Raw genomic sequence first — 22468 nt, forward strand, 5'->3', positions numbered from 1 at the left:
CTCTTCATCGGACTGGTCGAACCGACTCAGTCGTCCATTCAGTCCACTTAACCAAAACGAAATCGGACTCTCTTCGCGGGTCCCGATTTCATGCTCATCAGGAGGCATCTCGGCTTCGCTGACCTCATCGTCAGAACTCGGATTGGAGTTGAGGTCCAGAGTTGGAGGCAAGTACCAGGACGCGGACTCGTCAAACACAACGTCGCGGCTCACACGCGCTTGTTTGGTGTGAGGGTTATAACACTTATAACCCTTTTGCTCATCCGCATAGCCAACCAAGATACACTTCTCGGCTTTCGCGTCCAACTTCTTCCATTTCTCCTTCGGCACATGCACATATGCAATGCTACCGAAAACTCTTTTCCGCCATTCGACCGCAAGCACTTGATCTTCCGTCCTGTTTCCGTTTCCACGAACCCTTTGAGGTCCCAGAAACAGTTGAAGACTTCACTCTTCTTCTTGATGAGATAGATCCTTGTGTGCCGCGTATAGTCGTTGATGAAGGGGACAAAATATCGACTCCCGCCAAGATTAATGTTCTGTGTCGGCCCCCATACATCGGAATGTATCAAGTCGATCTTGTTTCGGCTCCGGTTACGCTCGTTAGGGAAAGGAAGTCGGTGCTGCTTCCCGAGTTGGCAGGCTTCACAAAGTCGTGCCTTCCGGCCACTAAATTTGGGCAATCCAAACACTTTCTATTTCGATTACAGGTCCTGAAGTTGTTGATAGTTGACGTGGCCTATCCGCTTGTGCCATAAGTCGATATCCGACTCGACTTTTTGTCCTTTCGCAAACATTGCAGTGCCACCGTCACTAGAGTCGAGGATAAACATCCTCCCGTCTCTGCGCCCTTGTGCAATAACTCGGCCTTCTTCTTCGATGAAGCACCTGAGATGCGTGAACCTGACTTGCGTCCCCTGGTCGACGATCTGCCCGACCGACACCAAATTCTTCATGATTGTGGGAAGGTGTAACACGTTCATGAGTTTCCATTTCTGCCTGACATGGCTCAGGGGAACTTCACCGACATTCGCGATCGAATGCGGAGTGTTGTCTCTGGTTGCGACTACTCTCGGTTGCATCGGTTTCTCAAGGTATGAGAACCACTCCTCATGGCACGTCATGTGGTTTGACGCACCGGAGTCGACATACCACACCTTGTCCGATTTCGGGGTGGACATCTTCATCGAGTTCGCTTCGTGTCTTGTCACGAAGGCTTACCCTTTTCCGGCTTTTCCGAACCCTGCGGTGTAGTGCGATCGCTGCCGATTTCCTTTGTCGGTTTGTCTGGATCCGGTCCTCTCTGAATCGGCATGCTTCTTCCAGCACTCGCTCTCCTTGTGGCCTTTCTTGCCACAGTACCAGCATTCCGCAATAGATTTACCTTGCCGATTCTCGTCGCCTCGACTCCCCCTATTTCCGGAGGGTCTGGAATTGTTGTCGGCATCACTTCGGTGCCTTCTTCCTTGATTCTGTCAGCCGCCTCCATTGCGCACCGACTTGCCTCGTCCGCCACGACCACGGGACCTATCTCCCTCCATGTACAGCATCTTGTTGTCAGCATGCGTGCTTGTCGATGCACCCATGTGGTTCTCCTCTATAAGGAGCATCGACTGTAGGTCGAAAAACGACAGCATATTCTCCCGTGTACATACAGCAGTTCGGAATGCTCCGAACTTCGACGTCAGCCCCCCTAGATAGATCTGCACCATCTCGCCTTCCTCGACGTTCACATCAATGGAGGCTAAGGAGTCACATATATCTTTGATCTTTGAGGTGTAATCAGCCACTGACAAATCGCGTTGTCGTAGGTTGCTTAGCTCCTGTCAGAGTTGAAGCTTTCTAGTTGTAGTGCTTGTGGCGAAATCTTCTTCAGATTTCCCCACGCATCTTTCGGCATTTTTGCATCCCGAATGTAGCTTAGGAGTTGTTCGCGCACACAAGACGCGAAGCAATACATTACTCTGCTTGCCAACTATTCCCACGCCGGGAAATCTCTATGTGTCAATTCGAGTGCTGTGTCATTTGCTCCGTCGACATAGCTCCAGTAATCGTGCCCGAGCAGGTACTGGTGCATCTTGTAGGACCAAGACGCATAGTTGTTTCTGTCGAGCTTCTCGATAGGAAGCGAGCTAGCCATGCCCCTATCCATTTTGTTTTTCCTGTTCTTCTTGGTTAGTTTTCTTTTCAAGCTATGTCGGCTGTAGAGGTTCTCAACCCTCACGCTCTAATACCATGAAGAAGATTATGTGAGGAAGCAATAGAGAACTAAACACGGAAAATCCGCAGGTTTAATGGAGAGCTTGAATATACACAGTATGCGGGAGAGACAGAGAGAGAGAACGCACAGAAACTCAATTCAAAAAAATACTCACTCTATACATACACCGTGCTCAGTGAGCACCTTTTATACAAGCCCTAACAATAGGGCTGACACAAGTACTAACAGTACTTGAATGCTCATAAACGAGCCTACTACACTAACTCCCAAAATTATTCCTTACGAGGAATATCATATTGACGGCCTTCCGGTTTACGCACCGATACGGCCATGTTATGCATACCGATTTACACACCCAATCTACGCACTGGGTTACGCATCGTATTACGCACGAATGTTGAGCTTGTCTCTCAACAATGTGTATATGAACATAACACGCAATTGAGTGGTCGGCTTTGGGGTCAACACTATTTCGGCCTTGACACAAATCCAATATCAAATTTATCTCAAATGAGGTATTGATCTCATACACATATGCACACATTTTGTACAACCAATTATTACCATTACAACATAATTGAATCAATGAAAAAAATTACATATTGGCTATACATTAATTAGATTGGGAGACGAAAGAATAGAAAAGTTATTGAAGTTCCTTTGTTGATAGTTATCTAGATCAAGCTCGATCACATATCGATCGATCACCATCCATCAGGAAGAAAACAAAAACAATCAACAAAAGAAACATTAGAATGAAAGCTCAGATACCATTGTTAGATCTAGATCCTACTATAAGCATGAGATAAGGATATAAAGGATTAATAGATAATAATGGAGAGAGAGAGAAAGAAGGGTGCCGATCCACCCGACCACCCCCGAGCGAAGGGATCGAGACGGACTCGAGCCTCGATTGGTGTCCCATATGTTGGCATAAAAGGCTGACTCCTTCGAAGTTGTATCCATCTAAGTGTGAACTCGTCAATAAGTTAGGGCTTAGTATATAAGTGAATACCTAACATTATATAGAGTGACGAGTGATAGAGATACGAAGCGTTTGTGCATTGTATCTCAAAGAGAGAGTGAGAACAAAGCAATAAAGCTTTCCATTAGAGCTTGCACTATGTAAGTCCACGCCTATTCTATTTTCTGTCTGCATTTGTTGTTCAGATCCGACAACAGATCCATACACGATTCCGCAAATCGCACTCGTTATCGACAACTAGTATCAGAGTGAATCTTTGTTGTTCAGCGGCAATAGACAACAAAAGAAGCTGAAAGAAAAGACTAGGTAAGAAATCTCAAGTTCACAAACAAAATATGGCTTCAACATCCGAAATAGGAGCTGAAATCAGAAAATTCGACGGCAAAAACTTTGCCTTGTGGAAGGAGATGATGCAAGATGTGTTGATAATTAAAAGACAGGTCGAAGCCATTCCGCATAGCAAAAAAACGGCTTCAATGACAGCCGAGGAGTGGAGATCAACGAACAAAATCGTGCGCTCCACCATCCGAATGCATCTGGCTGAAAATGTCTATTTCAGCATGGCGAAAGAGACAACAACATTCTCATAATGGGAGAAGCTATAGGTCGTTTATTAAAAGAAATCCTCATCGTCGAAATTGATTTTGATCAAACAATTGTTCAACATGAAGATGAGAGAGATTGATCCGGCAACCTCCCACATCAACACCTTTGGTCGGGTGTTGTCTAAGCTCTCATCACAAGGGATCAACTTCAAAGAAGAAGTGAAATCCTGTGCCCTCCTATCGAGCTTGCACGACGTACGCCAATAACCGACCGATCCTAAACTTGGACGAAACAATCAGCCAAGTCCTCACAAAGGACATCAAGCGAAAATCGATGGGACTAACCATCGATGAGTTGGCAAAAGCCCATCACTCGACCGAGTCGTTCGACCGACAGAGTCGAACTAAAGAACAAGCCAACAGAACTGGTAGATGCTACAGCCAATTGAAAACAAGGGGAGACCGACAACGGTCGAAGTCGAAAACAGGCCGATCAAGCGAGTACTGCACACACTGCAGGAAAGTTGGCCACAATGTTTCGGACTGTTGGTCATTAAAAAGAAAAGAGAGTGGTCGGCGATCCGAGTAGAATCAGAGACGTTCTGACTCGGACCGGTCTCCAGTCGGCCAGATCAACGTTGCTGACACCCGATCTGGAGAAATCCTCTCCTTAGAGGACTCAATGATCGGAGTCCTCTACAAGGCACAAGTTGCACACACGTCGCTACTAGACTCTGGTGCCACATTTCACGTGACCCCCAACATTGAATGGTTCTCGAACTATTCAGCCAACGCCAGCGACATGGTCTGACTGGGAAATGGGCAGGAGTGCAAGATAGCCGGAACCGGGGAGGTTCCCATCATATTGCCAAATGGCAACACAATAACCCTGCACCGAGTTCGGCACGTACCCGATCTAAAGAGGAGTCTGGTCTCCATCGGCATGTTAGCCGAAGACGGGTATCGAACGACTCTACACGAGTCGACATGGGTGATCAGCCGAGGAAACCTCAAAATCGGTAGTGGGCACAAGTATAATAATCTATACCAATTGATGGCGATCAACCCTAAAGGGGCCATGAACGTAGCCGAAAAAACCGACACGAACTTATGGCATGGCCGACTTGGCCACATGTCTCAAGCCAGACTTGATCGGCTGATGTCGGTCGGCTACATCTCGAAACTCCAGGAAAAGACAGACTTCTGCGAGCATTGTCGATATGGGAAAAAAACCCGAAGTCCGCACTCTCTCCACTACGAGACGGTACGACAGCCCCTAGAGCTCGTGCACACAGACATATGTGGGCCCATGCCAAAGCGATCACTAGGAGGCTCCCGGTACTTCATCACATTCATAGATGACTGTACATGGAAAGTTTGGGCATACTCCATCAAGTCCAAAGATGAAAAGGTCTTCACTCGATGGATATCTTAAGTGGAGAACCGATCGGGATACACAGTGAAGACACTCCGATCCGACAACGGAGGTGAGTACGCCTCCAAAGCCTTCAAACAGTACCTATCTGGAAAAGCGATCCGACACCAAGAGATCGTTCCCTACACACCCATGCAAAATGGAGTGGCAGAACGGATCAAAAGGACAATCCAAGAGAGGGTTACGACAATGCTCCAACAAGACGGACTGAAGCTGGAATTTTGGGCCGAGGCATTGCAGACGGCAGTGTACCTAATAAATCTGGCGCCGTGAAGAGCAATCAGGCTCGATGTGCCACAGGCACTATGGTAAGGCAAACATCCAACTTACAATAGGCTCCGTATATTTAGACGTGAAGCCTACGCGTTCATCCCCAAGGGACAAAAGGAAGAAGTTGGCACCCCATGCAACAAAGTGCATATTTCTCAGTTATGGAACTGATGGGGACTTCAGCTGCCGGCTATGGGACCTTGAGAACCGGAAATTGATCCGAAGCAGCGACGTAGTCTTCAATGAAGACTCTATCTTCTCTCAACGGAACCAACAGAAAACAGTTGGTAAGAAGGTATCCTTCAAAGATGACAGCACTGTCGTAGAAGGACCGACCCATTGGGCCGAATCGGAGACTCGACAAATAGTCGAACTCCAACAAGTTGTCAACTTCCCTGCCGACACCGAATCGGCAACAAGTCCTATCGTCGAACTCAAAGGCAAAGTCACCAAGAGACAAGTCAGAAAAGAGTCGATGACAACCACAGGGGAGGACAACCAGACACCATCAAAATCCCAATATGGGGGCAAGACACCTAACAAGACTCCTAATACAGATGGTTCAACTAATATCGATCGACCAAAGAGCTAATCGAAGGATCCGAACCAAATATCTCAGCACCTAGGAGATCTGGACGAGCTCGAAGGCAAACATAGTTCTACCAACCGGACCTCGACTATGTCAACTACACGGATGCAGGCGAACCAAGCACCTATGAAGAAGCTATGGCCGCACTAGACGCCGAAACATGGCTACAAGCCATGAAATCCGAATTGGACTCGATTCATCAGAATCAGACATGGGAGTTGGTCGAACTACCAGCTGGAAGGAAGTTGCTACCTTGTAAATGGGTTTTCCAATACAAGTATGTATCCGACTCAGAGAAACCCAAGTACAAAGCTCAACTTGTTGCGAAAGGATTCAAACAAGAATATGGGGTCGACTACGACAAGATATTCTCACCAGTAGTCACGATGACCACCCTCCGACTCCTACTAGGAGTCGTGGCGACAGAAGATCTAGAGCTCGAGCAGATGGACGTAAAGATGACATTCCTACACGGAGATCTGGAAGAAGACATATACACGTCTCAATCGGCAGGCTTCACGGCGATGGCGGAGGACAGTCACCTTGTATGTCGACTAAAGAAAAGTCTATATGGCCTAAACAAGCGCCGAGAATGTGGTACCAGAAGTTTGACTCCTACATACGGCAGCGTGGATACAACATATCAGAATCTGACTCACGCATGTATGTTTAGCAACTGGCCGACGAGTCAAGGATCTATCTGATCCTATACATCGGCGACATGTTGATTGCAGGAAGCAATCAAGTAGAGATCAGGAAGCTGAAGTGGAGTCGTCACCCAAAGTTCGCGATGAAGTAACTTGGACAAACCCGACACATACTGGGCATGAGGATAGAGAAATATTGGACGACCAAAACTCTCCGACTCTCCCAGTCCGAATACATCCGCAAGGTGTTGAAGCGCTTCAACATGGAGAATGTGAAGCCAGCACTAACCTTGATTCCGACGTCAATTGGACTTATCAGCCAGAGACTCTCCTTTGACGGACAAGGAGAGAGAACTTAATGGAACAATACCCTACGCATCGGCAGTAGGAAGTATCATGTACGCAATGGTGGCGACCCGACCCGACCCGACGTAGTCTATGCCATAGGGGTGGTCAGCCGGTACATGTCAAACCCAGGAAAGAAGCATTGGGAGGCCATCAAGCACATCCTTAGGTATCTAAAAGGAACCCTGGATGCACAGCTGACTTTCGGACTGACAACCTTAGCTGAAGTCGAAGGCTACACCGATTCCGACTATGCTGGAAATGCAAATAATCGGAAATCAACATCAAGCTACATCTTCACCTATGGTGGCGGGGCGATATCATGGAGGTCGAAACTTCAAGAGGCACGGCTCTATCTACCACAGAAGCCAAATACATAGCAGCATCGGAAGCAGTGAAGGAAGCGATCTGGCTACACCAACTGAACGCCGACTTCAGAACTACGAGCTGAAACGACCGATCAGCGTCGATCATCTATTACAACTCACAGAGCGCAATACACCTCATCAACAATCATGTCTATCATGCGAAGACGAAGCACATTGAGGTGTGGTATCATCATATCTGGGAGCTCGTAAACAAAAAGAAACTCGAAGTTCGGAAGATCGACACCGAGGTGAACATCGTCGATTGCCTGACGAATCCACTTCCAGATCTACGCTTTGGAACACTAAGGACGAAAATGGGGCTACGACAAGCGACCAAGCAGAAGAAAGTCAAACGGGGACAGAAGGTAAGATCAAATCGGAACAATAGCGACACATCCTATACATTTGCTGACTCGGTTGCATGCCGACCGACTTGTAACATATAAACTTAGATCAATTTTGTAATCTAGGCTTACGAGGGAGATAACCCCAAACACTTGTACATGCGAGAAAGAGTAGTCCTTTTACTAGGGAGTTTGTTGGCATAAAAGGCTGACTCCTTCCAAGTTGTATCCGTCCGAGTGTGAACTCTTCAATAAGTTAGGGCTTAGTATATAAGTGAATACCTAACATTGTATAAAGTGACGAGTGACAGAGAGACGAAGCGTTTGTGCATTGTATCTCAAAGAGAGAGTGAGAACAAAGCAATAAAGCTTTCCATTAGAGCTTGCACTATGTAAGTCCATGCCTATTCTATTTTCTGTCTGCGTTGTTTGTTGTTCAGAACCAACAACAGATCCATACATGTTTCCACAAATCGCACTCGTTATTGACACCATACCATCGTCGTGTCGTCGAGTCATACCTAGTACTAGCGCACTAGCTACAAGAGTTGATCCATCATAAGGACAGAGTCTCGACGTATTCAAGAGATCTTCCAATGAGGGTAGCTAGGCCTCATATTTATAGTCCGACCTAAGGCCCTAGGCAAGTTCACACTTGGCCTTAATGAGTTGTCTCAATACCAAGGATTAAAAGTAATCCTTCCCTTCTTTACACTTTCGTTTAACCCTCACATTTTATCCATGTGTATAGAATACTATAGTAAAACTTACCATAGGATATTATATGGTCATGCCCGTAACACATGCAATAGTCGGAAGGATTCGAAGAAAAAGGTAAAGAGAACCTAGTATGCCGATTGAGGAAGAGCTTATACAGATTAAAGCAATCACCCTGACAATGGTACCGAAAGTTCAAATCCTTCATGGTGGATCACGGTTTCAACAAGACAGAAGCCTATCATTGTGTTTTTGTTAAGAAACATGATGCAAGATGCGAAGCCAGTTGATTCGACACTACCAACAAACAGCAAACTATTCGGAAGTCAATGTCTGCAATTGAAAGAGGAAAAAGCTAAGATGAACAAGATCCTGTATGCATCATCTGTTGAAAACCTAATGTACACGATGGTGTGTACAAGGCCGAACATCAGATATGTAGTCGAAGTCGTCAGCCAATATATGAGCAAGCTCGGAAGAGAGCATTGGGTAGCGGTGAAGTGGCTACTTCAGTACTTGAAAGGCACCTCAAATGTGTGTCTTCGATTCGGCTCAGGTAAACCCCTATTAGAAGGCTTTATTGATTTGGACATGTCGTTTTGTTACCCGTAAGAATATACGGGGAGGCATAAGGGGTGGAACACGATAATGTGGTTTATGTGTATGAGTGTGTGAGGATGAGTATGTGTATGAACACATGCACATTTGTGTGCATGTGTACAAAAGTGAGAGAGTGGATAAGTAATGTAACTCCCTACTTGTCTCATTCTTTTGTCACGGTTACCTCTTGTACTATATAAACCCCACCCATGGGGCATAATGGAATATAGTTTTTTCCCTCTCATTTTGTGTTTGTCTCATTGTTTCTCTTCCCTTCTCTTTCCCTCACATGTAACCCCCTTGGGAGGGGGCTAGAGCTATTCTAGGCTTCACCCCCCACCCAACAACACGGTTGATATGGATACCAACCGATCCACATCCAGATATGTAATGACTTATGCACAGGGAGTTGTTTCATGGCAATTGAGACTACATAAGGTCGTGGCGTTGTTGACCACGAAAGCCGAGTACATGGTTTTCATCGAAGCTGGCAAGGAAGTAATATGCATGAAGGAGTTCATCAATGAGCTGGGAATTCGGCAAGAAGAATTACGACTCTACTACGATAACTAGAGTGTCATCCACCTTGCAAAGAATGTTGCCCACCACTCAAGGAAGAAGAACATCCAAAGGATAAACCATTGGCTCTGAGAGTGAGTAGAAGAAAGGGAGTTCACTCTGATGAAGATCCAGACAGCAAAGAATGGGTCGAACATGCTTACGAAGGTGTTGTCGGCCAAAAAGTTGGACGCGTGTTGACAGAGAGTTGGATTGATGACGTATCGCATACCGGAGCGAAGGGGGAGTTTGTTGGGAAAACATGTCCCTCCGGATGGGAAGAGCATGAGTTGAATGAAATGGAGTCAATAGGTAAACTTGGCCGAGGCCGAAAATTGATTTCCGAAAAATTGATAATCAATTCGGTTATTAGCTGATTCAGAGGGGGCTATAATTGTAAATAGCCTAAATGTGCCCTTAGTGGGCCATAGTTGTAAATATTCCATATTGTATATCAGTATAAATATACTTAGGGCAAGTAGTTAGATGACATGCATGATCATTATTGTGAAGTTGTTGTTAGTTGTTGCCACTGTAACTAGAGAGAGAGAGAGAGTGTGTGTGTGTGTGTGTGTGTGTGTGTGTGTGTGTGTGAGTGGGTGTACTCTATAGTCATCACTCGACAACGAAGAGGTCAAGGTCATTGCCTTGAATCCTCTTGTTGTCCTCCTCCCCTCATAGTGATTTGGTTTGGAGTTTGTGGACTCCACGTGGTTTTTCCCATTCGGGTTTTCCACATTAAATATCTTGTACTTCTGTTTTCTATTTGTCTTTTTGTTTGTGCACTATCTTACTCGATCGTGGCATCCCGAATATACATATGAAAAGTGATTGTGGCCGGTTTTCGATCCTAACAATAATTTCATGTAACTTACATCAATCTTAGTGAGTGATATGAATGAGAAGTAGAGGTGATGCCATATGGTAACATAACAAAGCATGCAAAGTCTATCTTGAGTAACATATTCATTAATTATGTTAGTTTATAGATAGCACATCATTGGCAAGCCATTTTCTCTTAACATAGATTTCATGTATGTTGATATGCAAGATCTCAAACTAAAAGTGTCATGACTTGTTATAACCAATACAACATCAAACCAATTACTTGAGACTTGGGAGCCAAGATTTGAAGATTGCAAAGTTTTAGGTCAAACTAGGGGACATATAAACAACATCATATGATAATACATAAAGCCATTTGTTATGCATTAGAAATCAACATTATCAAAGAGTGAGCAAAAAAGAGCATATTTCATTTGGTACTATACCTCCCCATGCAAAGCCAAATTTTAATATCTATAATATGTCTTCTTGGCAAAACTTTTGAGAACCTAGTTTTTGTGACTAGAGAACACTCATATTGATAATGTTGTTGGGCTAAAAGTCCCTCTCTACCCAAATATGTACGTCCTCAGAGCTAAGGCTTAGTTAACCTAACTATAAAAGTGAGGGACCGAGTCTTGTAAAGAGAGTTTGGCGGGAATGTAAAATTGTATCTTGAGCAAAAACTCTCTTTGTGTAATTGTTGTCATCTTGTTCAATATCTGTGTTGCATAGTGCACCATCGCTCTTCCTTGCTATGTTTCTTGTTTGCTTGATTAAAGAAAGATCCTATCTACTTCCCTACAACTAGCCGGCTCATCCACTGTACCAACCAGCTGAGACACACAGTGTCATATCAAGTCTTCAAATGTGACTATTTTGACTTTCTGAAAAGATTATCAAACAACAAGAAGTTATGACACTCATGAACAATTACAATGCACATACTTAATATACAACAAACTTTTATCCACCTTCATACATGAGGATGGAGATGGGTTTATGAATAGCAAACTCATATTACTTCAATTACATCATTAGCTTATGCCTATAAAAGTCATGATTGGGAGTTTGTTCAATTTTTAATTGCATAATCATATAAACCCTAAAGGTTACACAATGTAGAGTATAGATGTTTGCCTAGTGCTATGGATGGTGTGGAGATCATATAGAATTTGTCACAAGGGTTGTCAACACTATTTTAAGTAAAATGATGCCCCTCTTATCTTTTGCATGGAAAATTTACCACTTATGGATCTATGTTTAGCAAATTTCGCCATTGCTTTAATGTGCATTGAGTGATGATTTAGCCAAAGGAAGCTTTAAATAAGGTTTTCCATCACAATTTTGTCTTAGATAGACTAAATATAAGGCATTCAAGGCCCCACATCATCATGCTTCTAAGATGGACTGCACGTTAGAGTAATATCACACGCAAATCAATCAAATAAGTCTAATCATGAGCCTTCCATTTGTTGCCTCAACAATTCAACATGGATGTAAGATGCAAGAGAATCTCGAGTATTCATGACTCAAAACCTAATTCATTCTATATGTTTTAGCAACATTAATATGTAAGATAGGGAAGAGGATTTCCCAAAATAGCCATACAATTGAACGTGAAAAGCTTGGAGGCATCAAAAATTAAGTATTGCCAATAAAAGAGGATGTCCCAATATTCTATGTTTAGCATGTGATCGCTATACACATCTGAGAGGGGATGGCAATGGTGACTATGTACATGATCATGGGTGTGCAAGCTCATTGTTATATGAGATCCATAACAACCTCACTTCTATTGTATTGATCCATATAACATACATTCTTTGTATTTTGTTGCATCCAAGAAGACATTCCAATCCATATACTCAAAATTCCATCCTATCATCACTAATGCCGAACGGACTTATAAAAGTGTCTTGTTCTTATGCTTAGCGCAACACTAACACAAGATCCTGCAACACACGTAGCGGCCATTACAATGAAACTCAGGCGAAAACAATGTGCACCAGTGCAAGATCCATTCTCCGCTTCCAAATCATACAAGTACCCGGTAACCTTGATGGAGAGTATATATGAGCTAAGTGGGCTTGCCACTGCAATAGTATTGAAAATAGAACCAAAGCTCTTCAATCCAAAAATCTCTGATGCCGTCGCCGGCATTAATGACCATTGTGCCCCATAACATGTCCCTATTAGTATAGGCCCTACATATAGGGCACCTGGAATTGCTAAAGCTATAATTGCATGCCCAATCGCCATGATCCCCAATGTGATCATTATGAATACAGGCCTTGGGACCTTATTTGAATGAAGAAAGAGCTCTGATATATACCCACCCCCCAATCTACCAGAGAAGTTCCATATGCTCCACAAGGAGACAAAAGTAGTGACTTCTTGTGAACTGTACCCTAATGATGATCCCAACTGGCTCATGTTATTGATGGTAGTGAGCCCAGATCCCATCCCGCAAGCTGAAGTGAAGAATAGAAGCCAAAAATCTAATGAAATCATCGACTCCAAGAGGCCGATATTCCTAGCCATCAAAGTTTCATCGGCCACCTTCGAAGCTTCACCTAGCAGGACAATTTTTTCCTCTAATGTGGAGGTTTCTGTTGGTGATAGGAGACACTCTTTTGTTTCATTCTCATCACCATCAAAACCTGTTTTAAAAATCACCCATAAAGGAGACAACAGGATAAGGACGATTCCACCCAAAATCACGGCTCGCCATTGTCTACCCACATCAATGTAGTTCTGAATTAAGATAACAACCAATAGGTAACCAGCGAGAACAAATAGAATGGCCGAGAACACATTGAGCCGCGTTTTCTGATCACCGTTTCGGACCTCTGGCATCGGCCGGATGATAAACATGGCGCATAGGCAAGATATAGGCGTAATAATAGCCATTAGAAGAGGAAAATTTTCACCTTCGGTTCCAAAAGAAACATAGTAAACTTGCACTAGCACGGCTCCAGCAATTCCAAGTGCTCCCTACAAGGGGCATTAGAAGACAAATTCATGTTTCTGATTTCATGGATTTCCAATGGAACCCAAAATAATGCACCACATGTGTACAATCTACTTGGTACATAAAGGAAGTGATTAAGGTAGGTCTTAAATGACTATACATATAGTTTTGATGTAGATCTTAATGAAGCCGGAATGCCTTGAAGGCATGAAGACGTTTAGAAAAATGCTCAGTTCTTGTATGCTAATATGCATACTATCCAATACTTTCCATCTCTCTCTCGATTTCTCTTTTTCTAGAGGAGAATCATGTAGCATATATACTGGTCCTAAAGGTCATATGGTCATGTTATTGTACTGCCAAGGATGTTAAAAGATCATCATCATCATCATCATCATCATCATCAACTCTGTGCATTATCTTAAGATTATTTCATGTGAGCTTCCCCCAGATCATCAAGAACATTGTTCCTCATCTCTCTAAATACATAAAAGATTATTTCAAGCGAGCTTCTCACAGATTTGATCCGTAAGATCATTGCTCGACATGTCGAGTCTTCATCCTCATCGCCATCACCATCACATCACATCACATCACATCACATCACATACCATATCATACCATACCATACCATACCATACCATCGCCATACCCATCCCCATCCCCATCCCCATCATCATCAACATCATCACCATCACCATCACCATCACCATCACCATACCATACCATACCATACCATACCCATCCCCATCATCATCAACATCAACATCACCATCACCATCACCATCATCATCATCATCATCATCATCATCATCATCATCACATCACCATCATCATGTCTCTCTTAGGATACACAAAAACCCTCTTACCTTGAGCAAGCCCACAATCGTGCCTCGGCTCCTCGGGAAGGTTTTCACACACGTGACGACCGCCGCCGTGTTGGAGAAAGTCTGCGAGTTCGCGGCCAGGAAGGCATAGAAGCAAGTGAGCCAGAGCGGGGGCACGGGGACGAATCCAACGATGGATAGCCACATCATGAGGTAACCCGAGAACGCGAGGACGGCAGCCGAGGCGAGGACGGGCCAGGTCCGGAAGTGGTCATATAGGAGGCCCGAGAGGATGCCGACATTGGCACCCACATCTTTCGAGACGCTGATCGAATCAAGGGATTGTTGGGAGAGGCCGAGGCTGTCCTTGAGGCTTTGGGAGTATATGCTGAAGTCGTAGCTTCCTCCGGTTATGGTTTGGAGCCATAGGGCAGACATGAGCATCAGCCATGGCTGGGTGAGTTGGGGTGAGGAGGGTAGTAGGGTGGGAGAAGAAGGGGACATGATGGTTTCCATAGCTTTGCTTCAGAGGCTGACAAGAGGAAAGAGACAGAGAGAGAGAGAGAGAGAGAGAGAGAGAGAAGGAGATAAGGAATTGTGTGCATGTGCCATGGGCAATGGTGGGTGGTTAGTTGGTTGGTTAGTTGGCATGATGGGTAGGTTGTGGCCCACGGTACCGGATGTCCCTAGGACTAGGGCCTAGCAGGTTGTTGCCCACGGTCCCGGGTTTCCCTAGGACTAGGGCCTAGCGGGTGGTGGCCCACGGTCCCACGCAGGGGCGTCCCTAGCACTAGGTGGATATAACATGCCATTTGAATTTCATCACCTGCATGTGGCTCCTAGTGTGTCGCCCATGGAAGGAACATGGATTTCATGCCCATTTACTTGATGATACACCCCCTTATATTTATTATAATAAGCAAACCTATGAGAACCCCGCCGGATCCAAAAAAAGAAAAAATTCTATTTGAACGAGTTGATGATGATGTTGTAGGTTTCCTATGGATCACATGGAGTATGTTGAATTGTTTCCTTCTCTTCTAATTCCTTGGCCACATGAATGGCACTAATGGATAGTGTCCTTGAACCACGCCTTTTGGAGATCTTTGTCATTGCCCTTTTTTTATGAGATTTTCTCATGTACAATTGATCCCATCTACATGATAGACCCATTTTTGGAGCATCCACAAAAAGGTCTTTGTTTTGCCCCACACTCACGAGTTTGTTTCGTAAAGTATTTAAAAGTGAATATTACCAAGAAAGAAACAATATCTCATCCTCGGTATCCACATGGATCCAACTAACGTGAAGTTCACTATCACAGATGAATCATCAACATTTGTCTTTATCGTCAACGTCAATATGATTTTTACAATTATCTTAGCACAATTGTGAACATTTGTTCAGGATTGTGCTAAGACTAATCTTTTTTGTCATCCAAATAAATCCAACCAACATTTCTAGGCAATTGTTACGAAGGAGCGAGACGCTCCACTCATAACGTGGGAGAGGTGCAAACAAACGTTTTCTCGGAGTATCACAAGTTGATCCACGGTGAAGCCAGAACGCTCGTAAATGGCTCTGACTAAGGACCGCCAATGAGATAAATCGATGTTCCGACCATCATTAAGTTTGTACCATTATATATAATATATATATTGTCAAAAGCCCACGAATAAGGGTCATTCCATTGTTCCGGACATTCCATCATCACGGACATTTGGGCCCATGACCTAGAAATAACTACCCACCAAGACTTAGAGATGATTGTCTTCAAAGATTGTATTGGTTTCGGACAAACAAATGAATGGGAGTCATGGATTGCTCTTACTCCAAAATAGTAGTAACAAAACAAAAGAAAAAAAGCAATAGAATTTACTGATATAAAAAAAAAAGCAAGTCTTTCTACACACACTAGAGGGTAAAAAGAAAAAGCATTTTACTACTACTAAAAGCAGCTCATTATGATACATATATGCATGCTCAGGAATAGTTATTATGTGAAGGAAGCCATTATTATAATACACTGATTATCTGATGGGTCCTCAGTCACGCTTAGACATGTTCATCCATGTATGTAATTTGCTGATTTTGCTTTTTGTGATTTTGGGTCCCTCTGATTCTTACTCTTGGCATAAATCCAAGGCCTTACTCGGAAGCACCAGCGACCTACAGGTATACATATATATATATAAATACTTAGTGTGTGTACTTATAATCTGTTTAAGGAATAAATTCACTCCTTTATCATGTAATTAGCATCTCTGCTTAATGACTATGGAACTCTTAATCCTATGATTAGTATCTTTGTTAAAGAATTCAATCACGTGATTAGCTTTTGGTAATAATGTGATTAGTCTGAAGGAGGAGGAGAATGCAGCCGGGAATGCGAGTCCAAAGATTGCTTGTGTAAGTCCAGATGCATTCCATGAGGTTGCAACTTCACTCTTCTACTACATTTTAATGGAAACTCAGAAATTTAGAGAGCTACTTATAATGTGTATGTTGAATGTGATATATAGTCATATGTGTATGTGCATGTTGAATGTGATATATAGTCATATGTGTATGTGTATGTGTATGTGTATGTGTATGTGTATGTTGAATGTGGTATAAAGTCATATGTGTATGTGTATGTGTATGTGTATGTTGAATGTGGTATAAAGTCATATGTGTATGTGTATGTGTATGTGTATGCATATGTGTATGCGTATGTGTATGTGTATGTATATGCGTATGCATATGCTTATGCGTATGCGTATAATGGATGTGTATGTGAATGTATTAGTTCCTCCTTTGCTACGATACGGAAAGTATTGCGGGATCGGATACACAGGATGCCCGGGGGAGAAGCCTTGTGATGGATTGGATGCTTGTTGCCAAGATCACGATGCATGCATCGGTAGCGATCCTGGTAAGTGTCGTGACAAAATTCATCATCTTATTTCTTCATTGAGAGCTTTATAAAAGTTTGTAGACATTTTCCGATAATGATTGTGGCCTTATATTATGGGCAATTTAAGTTTTAGATGTTTACATTGTTGATATTCTCATCACTTTGTACCCAATTATTTTGAGCCTACTACAAGGGAAATTATCATGACTTTGTTCAATGTTTAACATTAGTAGTTTTGAACTCCATATGTGTCACTAGCAACTAGAAGTTTTGGTCAACATTTTCATGGCCCCAAGATTGATTAAGCAAACATGATGGGAAGTACTAGGCCTTGTCCTCTTTGGCCACACAAGCAAACTTCCAATGATGGATAACCACAAGAAATCAAGGGCTCGAATCAATAGTTCCCTCGTAGAGGTTGTTCATAATATTAAGCATTGTAGTAAAACTTCTCACATATATGTGCATACACTTATTGCATCTGCAAAAGCTCATAATGTTTAACATTGCAAGGAAAAATGATGGAAAGAGGACCTTTCTAGCATGGGGAAATATTCCGTCTCACACTGAATCACAACCAACCATATCCAGTTAGTTGTGCTCCACATACCGTATTAAATCTTATAATGTTGTTCACTTGGTAAGGAAACATATCGGAACATTTGTAATCCCCACATGTCGAGGCATCCAAAACTTCTTATCAATACCCTTCAAGGTGCCATCTTTTTTTTTGCATGATTTACGATATGATTGTTGCAATATTTTTTATCTTGAGTTCGAATCATGATACTAAATTAAACTTTATTCCAAGTTGTTTAGCTATAATCCCCAATAATGCAATGCTTGAATTGAAGGAATCAATATCCCTTCCTACAGCAATAAAAAATAAATGTGATATTTAACGTGCAGGCAATTATTTGAATGTGACATGCAACAAGAAGCTTTTGGAGTGTGCGCTCGCTTTCGAGATATCAGGTGCACCACAATTTCGAGGGGCAACATGTAGCAAGGCCACAGTGTGCACATCCATGGAAATTTCCATGGCCATTGCTATCCGCCTCCATGATCAAAATAATAAACGTCACGATAAGAACAACAATTCCACTTCGAACTCCACCATCTCTGCTAGTTCCACGACCGAGACATTATATCAACTTGAACCCTAGTAAATATTCGAAAATTATTCTAGTAAACATTGAACTTCACTAATTCTTGTGTCCTCTCATCTCTTGTGTGTGGTTCTCAAACTCTCGTTGATATGTGTTCTCTGACATTTTAATATTTTGTATGTTTCTCTCTCACTTTCCAATAGTTTGTCATTCACGTGACTTTGGGAAAAGTTACTAGAGTATTCGTACATTGTAATTGCTACTTAACTTAGAGAGGATTACAAATAACAAAATGCCAATGTCTTTTTGGGGTTTACAAATTATAATATGACCAAATGATCAAAATGCCATTTTAGTTTATTCCCACAATTCCCAAAATGCCACAAATATATTTGCATGTCTACAACCACCAATCAAACTAAATAACTTTCAAAAAAGAAAATGTGACATTCTCATCATTTTCAAGTGCCGAATGACATTATGGGAATTATGATGGTAAATTGGTAATGTGTGTAGGAGTATTTTGATAATTTGTCTTTACAAAATTTGTGTGTCTCTATTCATAAGTGGCAACTCATGACAAACAACCATAGGGGGAATTTCCTTCACTTTACATATGCATTAGAAACTTCATGTTTTTATTTTGAGGCCATGTATGTTAAAATTATGTTCCTAAAGTTATCTTTCCAAAAGTGTTTACACTTGAAGAATGGATATATTTGTACATTCTAGAATTGAAGACCATAATAAAACATGGTGCAAAGAATGATAATTGGGTGTCTTTTCACTACTCAAAAACTATACGCTTGAAGAATGAATATACTTTTACATTCTAGAATTGAAGACCATAATAAAACATGGTGCGAAGAATGATAATTGGGTGTCTTTTCACCACTCAAAAACTATACATTCTATGGGGTGAATACAACACCCATTCGCCCATCTAGTTTGATCTACTATTGTTGCATGACCTTCACATCCTTTTCTTTACAAGTCAAGGATGCTTATTAATAAGTGTTGTGCAATCTTAAGAAAAAAACTTTAAAACTTTATGTTCTTCTGTCTCATGTGTGACGTCACATTGTTCCATCTTCCAATAATCTGGTAATGGCCATGCTTCACATATGTTTTGCAATGATCAGATGTGGACTAGTGTGACCAACACTAAACTGTGTGAAGGATGACTAGGTGAAGTATTTGGACCTACTGAACATAATGCAAAATCACCCATTGTCTAGTTTAATGGCTCCTATTAACTTACTCATTGTGACTCATGGGTGTCTTCTCCATTCGTCGAGAAGACTTAGAAGCCCATGAATCAAGGAGCCTTCTATACATGTCCAGAAGGCCCTCACCTCAATCCGTCGAGGAGGTGTGTTGTGGTTTTGATCACGGAACCCCTCAACACAACGAATGTATTACAACGGGCGCCTTCTCTACCCATAAAGAAAGGACCTCACCTCAATCCGTCGAGATGGTGTGTTTTGGTTCCGATTACGAAACCCCTCAAAACATCGACTATGTTACGTTCCCCCCCTTTGAAGAATGCATTGGAATGTAAGGTTGGACTTTTGGTTTCCATTGGATAACCTTAGCAACTGAGCTACATCCATTTATGCTTCGATACTATGTTACACCAAATGTTTTTATGACTATCTCTGATCGAACTCGAACTCGGACTCGCGTGACCAACGCTACTCGACTGCGTGAAGGAGGACTAGGTAAAGTATTTAGACCCATTGAACATACTATCCAACCACCCTCCGTCCAATTTAATAGGTCTTATTAGCTCACCTAAATTAAATCCCCCGTTGTGATTCATGAGTGTCTTCTCCATCCGTCAAGAAGACTTTGAAGCCAACGACTCAAGGAGCCTTCTCAACCCATTGAGAAGGCCCTCACCTCAATCCTTCGAGGTGGTGTGTTATGGTTCCGATTACGGAACCCCTCAACACATCGGGTGTGTTACAAGGGGGGGAGGGGGAAGGACGATGAACATGGACAAAACTGCGCCGCTCGGCCTCTCCCTCGCTAAAGTAGAAAACCAAAGAGCAACTAAGCACCCCCGAATCTTTGGCTTCAAAGTCACTCGTCATGTGGTAGACATTAAAAAGATAAGGGAATGTGAGTTACTCCGCATAGAAACTATGGTCGGGATACCATTTACATTGAGACCACAACCGACACCCACATCAAAACCCTTCAAACCCCGCTCCTTTTCAAGAGATTTGGATGGAAATGAAACTAGTTTCAACACAATCATTTACTTTATAGAACATGCTACACCACATCGCACTTTTATACTGCGTTATCACTCTCTTATTCATGTATATTTTTATGTAACTTATTTTTTATGATTGTGTACATATCCTACTAGTGTTATCATTTGTCTCAAGGACCAATTTTGGTATGAGAATATGTTAATCTCTCTCTCTCCTCATTGTCTCCTCTATGCATGTCACTCTCCAACACTCCAAATTGCTAGCATGTGCTCTCCTCCTACCCCTATTTTCACAGCCTATGCCTCTTGCACCTTCACCTACTTTACCTTGCCACCTACATATAAACTACCTCACCTACACTTACACCATCACCCATGTTTGGAACCTTTCCCGTTCCCATTAACCTCGTGCCCTTGTACTTCCAAGATATGGGCAGTGGTTCACTGGTAGACAAGATGCTTATCAACCTCAGTGGAGTGCACCTTCCAATGCTTGAACATTACACCAACCCATCTTGCGGGCTAGAAAACTACCGTGTTTGCTACGCTATCAAAATTAGGCCTTCAATTTCTTCTTGGCATTTGCCCATGGAGTGTACGCACCAAACTTATCCAATGATTCCTCGATGGTTACAACAAGAGGACTACGCAAGTGATGATGTTTGTCTTTAATAATGAAGATCCTGTAACATTTGAATTTACAATGGAAGATATACGATAAACACTTCCCAACACATGGCATGTCATTCAACCCAAATCATCTACCTAAAATCATCCCGCCCTATTATATACACATAACGTAGGTGAGGGTAGGTCATTGATATTTACATAAGTGAAGGGTATGTTCACTAATGTTAAAAAGGGGACTAATGTGATTGGATAGAAGGAATGATAGGTGCATGCACATCATGATTTGGACAACTAATGAATGGAGAACCTTTTAGAAAGGCACATCTATTCAAGGGGCCTAGGAAGAGCTATAAATATGAGGCTTAGCTACCCTCATAGGGACATTATGTTGGAAGGTGTTATGTAAAGGCATCCCTCCTTGCGGGGGAGTCGGCCGAAAAGTCGACTTAAGAGTCAGCTGGTCGAAATCGGTTGAGAAGCCGAAATGAGTCGACTGACCGAAATTAGCCGAAAAGCCGAAAAGAGTCGGCTGACCGAATTTGGCCGAAATCGGTTGGAGAGCAAAAAGAATAGTCGAATAGCCGAATTGGGGGTTGACTAACTGAATTCGGAGAGGAAGCAAATTTGAACTAAGTCGAATAGGAGTTCAAACACACACACACACACACATATATGTCTTCTTATACATATATATGAAATGACTTAGTATATATATACTAACAGGCCTAGTAGTGCATCTGTATGTGGGATAACTAGAAGTAAATAGTGAGATAAAGGGGGAAAACATATATAACGTATGTGAGTAAGTGAGAGACATATATATGTGAGTGAAAAACAAGTTGTTTTATAAGCGTGACTCAGAGAACGATTGAGTATATACACAGTAGTGGCTGTGTAAGAGAGAATACTTAGAAGCTAAGTGAGAGAAGAAAGAAGAGTGAAACAAAGAGAAATAGAGAGAAAGACAGAGAAGCTTTGGAAGCTTCAAAGGGGAATAGACATCTACGTGTTAGGGTTTGGAATGCTCATCAGAAATTGTGGTTTCAGAGAACATTCAGATCAGATCAGGCGCTTTCATTCTATGGTTGTATTTTGTCCTCTATTATAGTGGAAATCTTTGTTCCGTGGTTTTTCCCTGAAATCAAGGTTTTCCACGTAAATCGTGTGTTGTTCTTCATTTTTCTGTTTGTGTCTAAGTTTAATATCGGAATTTGTCTGAGTGAAATTTTAACAAATTGGTATCAAACCGTAGGTTCTAGATGGAAGGGGGTGTGAGTGGCTTTCCAAGGATGATTGTCCTAAACTCACAAAACTATTCAGACTGGAAGATTAAAATGGAAGATCTTCTGATAGTCAAAGATC

At 42.5% G+C, this 22468-nt stretch overlaps 2 protein-coding genes across 2 annotated transcripts; one reads left to right on the plus strand and one right to left on the minus strand.

The window, feature by feature from the left end:
* Nucleotides 1–12117: 12117 nt before the first annotated feature.
* Nucleotides 12118–14769, minus strand: LOC147853245 (protein NUCLEAR FUSION DEFECTIVE 4-like). The gene is made up of 2 exons (XM_087333455.1): nucleotides 14293–14769; nucleotides 12118–13446 (listed from the first exon to the last, which is right to left on the minus strand). The coding sequence occupies exons 1-2, from the start codon at nucleotides 14764–14766 to the stop codon at nucleotides 12340–12342; spliced, it is 1581 nt and encodes a 526-aa protein (XP_087189581.1). The 5' UTR covers nucleotides 14767–14769; the 3' UTR covers nucleotides 12118–12339.
* Nucleotides 14770–16233: 1464 nt separating this feature from the next.
* Nucleotides 16234–18444, plus strand: PLA2-ALPHA (Phospholipase A2 family protein). Its single transcript, XM_087332779.1, has 4 exons — nucleotides 16234–16425; nucleotides 16608–16659; nucleotides 17039–17164; nucleotides 18056–18444. Exons 1-4 carry the CDS (start codon nucleotides 16288–16290, stop codon nucleotides 18310–18312), a joined length of 573 nt encoding a protein of 190 aa, XP_087188905.1. The 5' UTR covers nucleotides 16234–16287; the 3' UTR covers nucleotides 18313–18444.
* The last annotated feature ends 4024 nt before the right edge of the window (nucleotides 18445–22468 follow it).

Source organism: Azolla caroliniana, unplaced genomic scaffold (genome assembly GCF_043228905.1).
Source record: "Azolla caroliniana isolate FFs.n. ecotype wild unplaced genomic scaffold, voAzoCaro1.0.p SCAF_17, whole genome shotgun sequence".
NCBI classification, from domain to species: domain Eukaryota; kingdom Viridiplantae; phylum Streptophyta; class Polypodiopsida; order Salviniales; family Salviniaceae; genus Azolla; species Azolla caroliniana.

Bases quoted from the DNA above. Each gene is read 5' to 3' on its own strand.
- PLA2-ALPHA (XM_087332779.1), top strand. From the start codon at position 16,288: ATGGGTCCTCAGTCACGCTTAGACATGTTCATCCATGTATGTAATTTG. The intron at 16,426-16,607 runs GTATACATATAT...TAATGTGATTAG, and splicing joins GAAGCACCAGCGACCTACAG to TCTGAAGGAGGAGGAGAATG. The intron at 17,165-18,055 runs GTAAGTGTCGTG...TTTAACGTGCAG, and splicing joins ATGCATCGGTAGCGATCCTG to GCAATTATTTGAATGTGACA.
- LOC147853245 (XM_087333455.1), bottom strand. From the start codon at position 14,766: ATGGAAACCATCATGTCCCCTTCTTCTCCCACCCTACTACCCTCCTCA. The intron at 13,447-14,292 runs GTAAGAGGGTTT...TGCCCCTTGTAG, and splicing joins CGATTGTGGGCTTGCTCAAG to GGAGCACTTGGAATTGCTGG.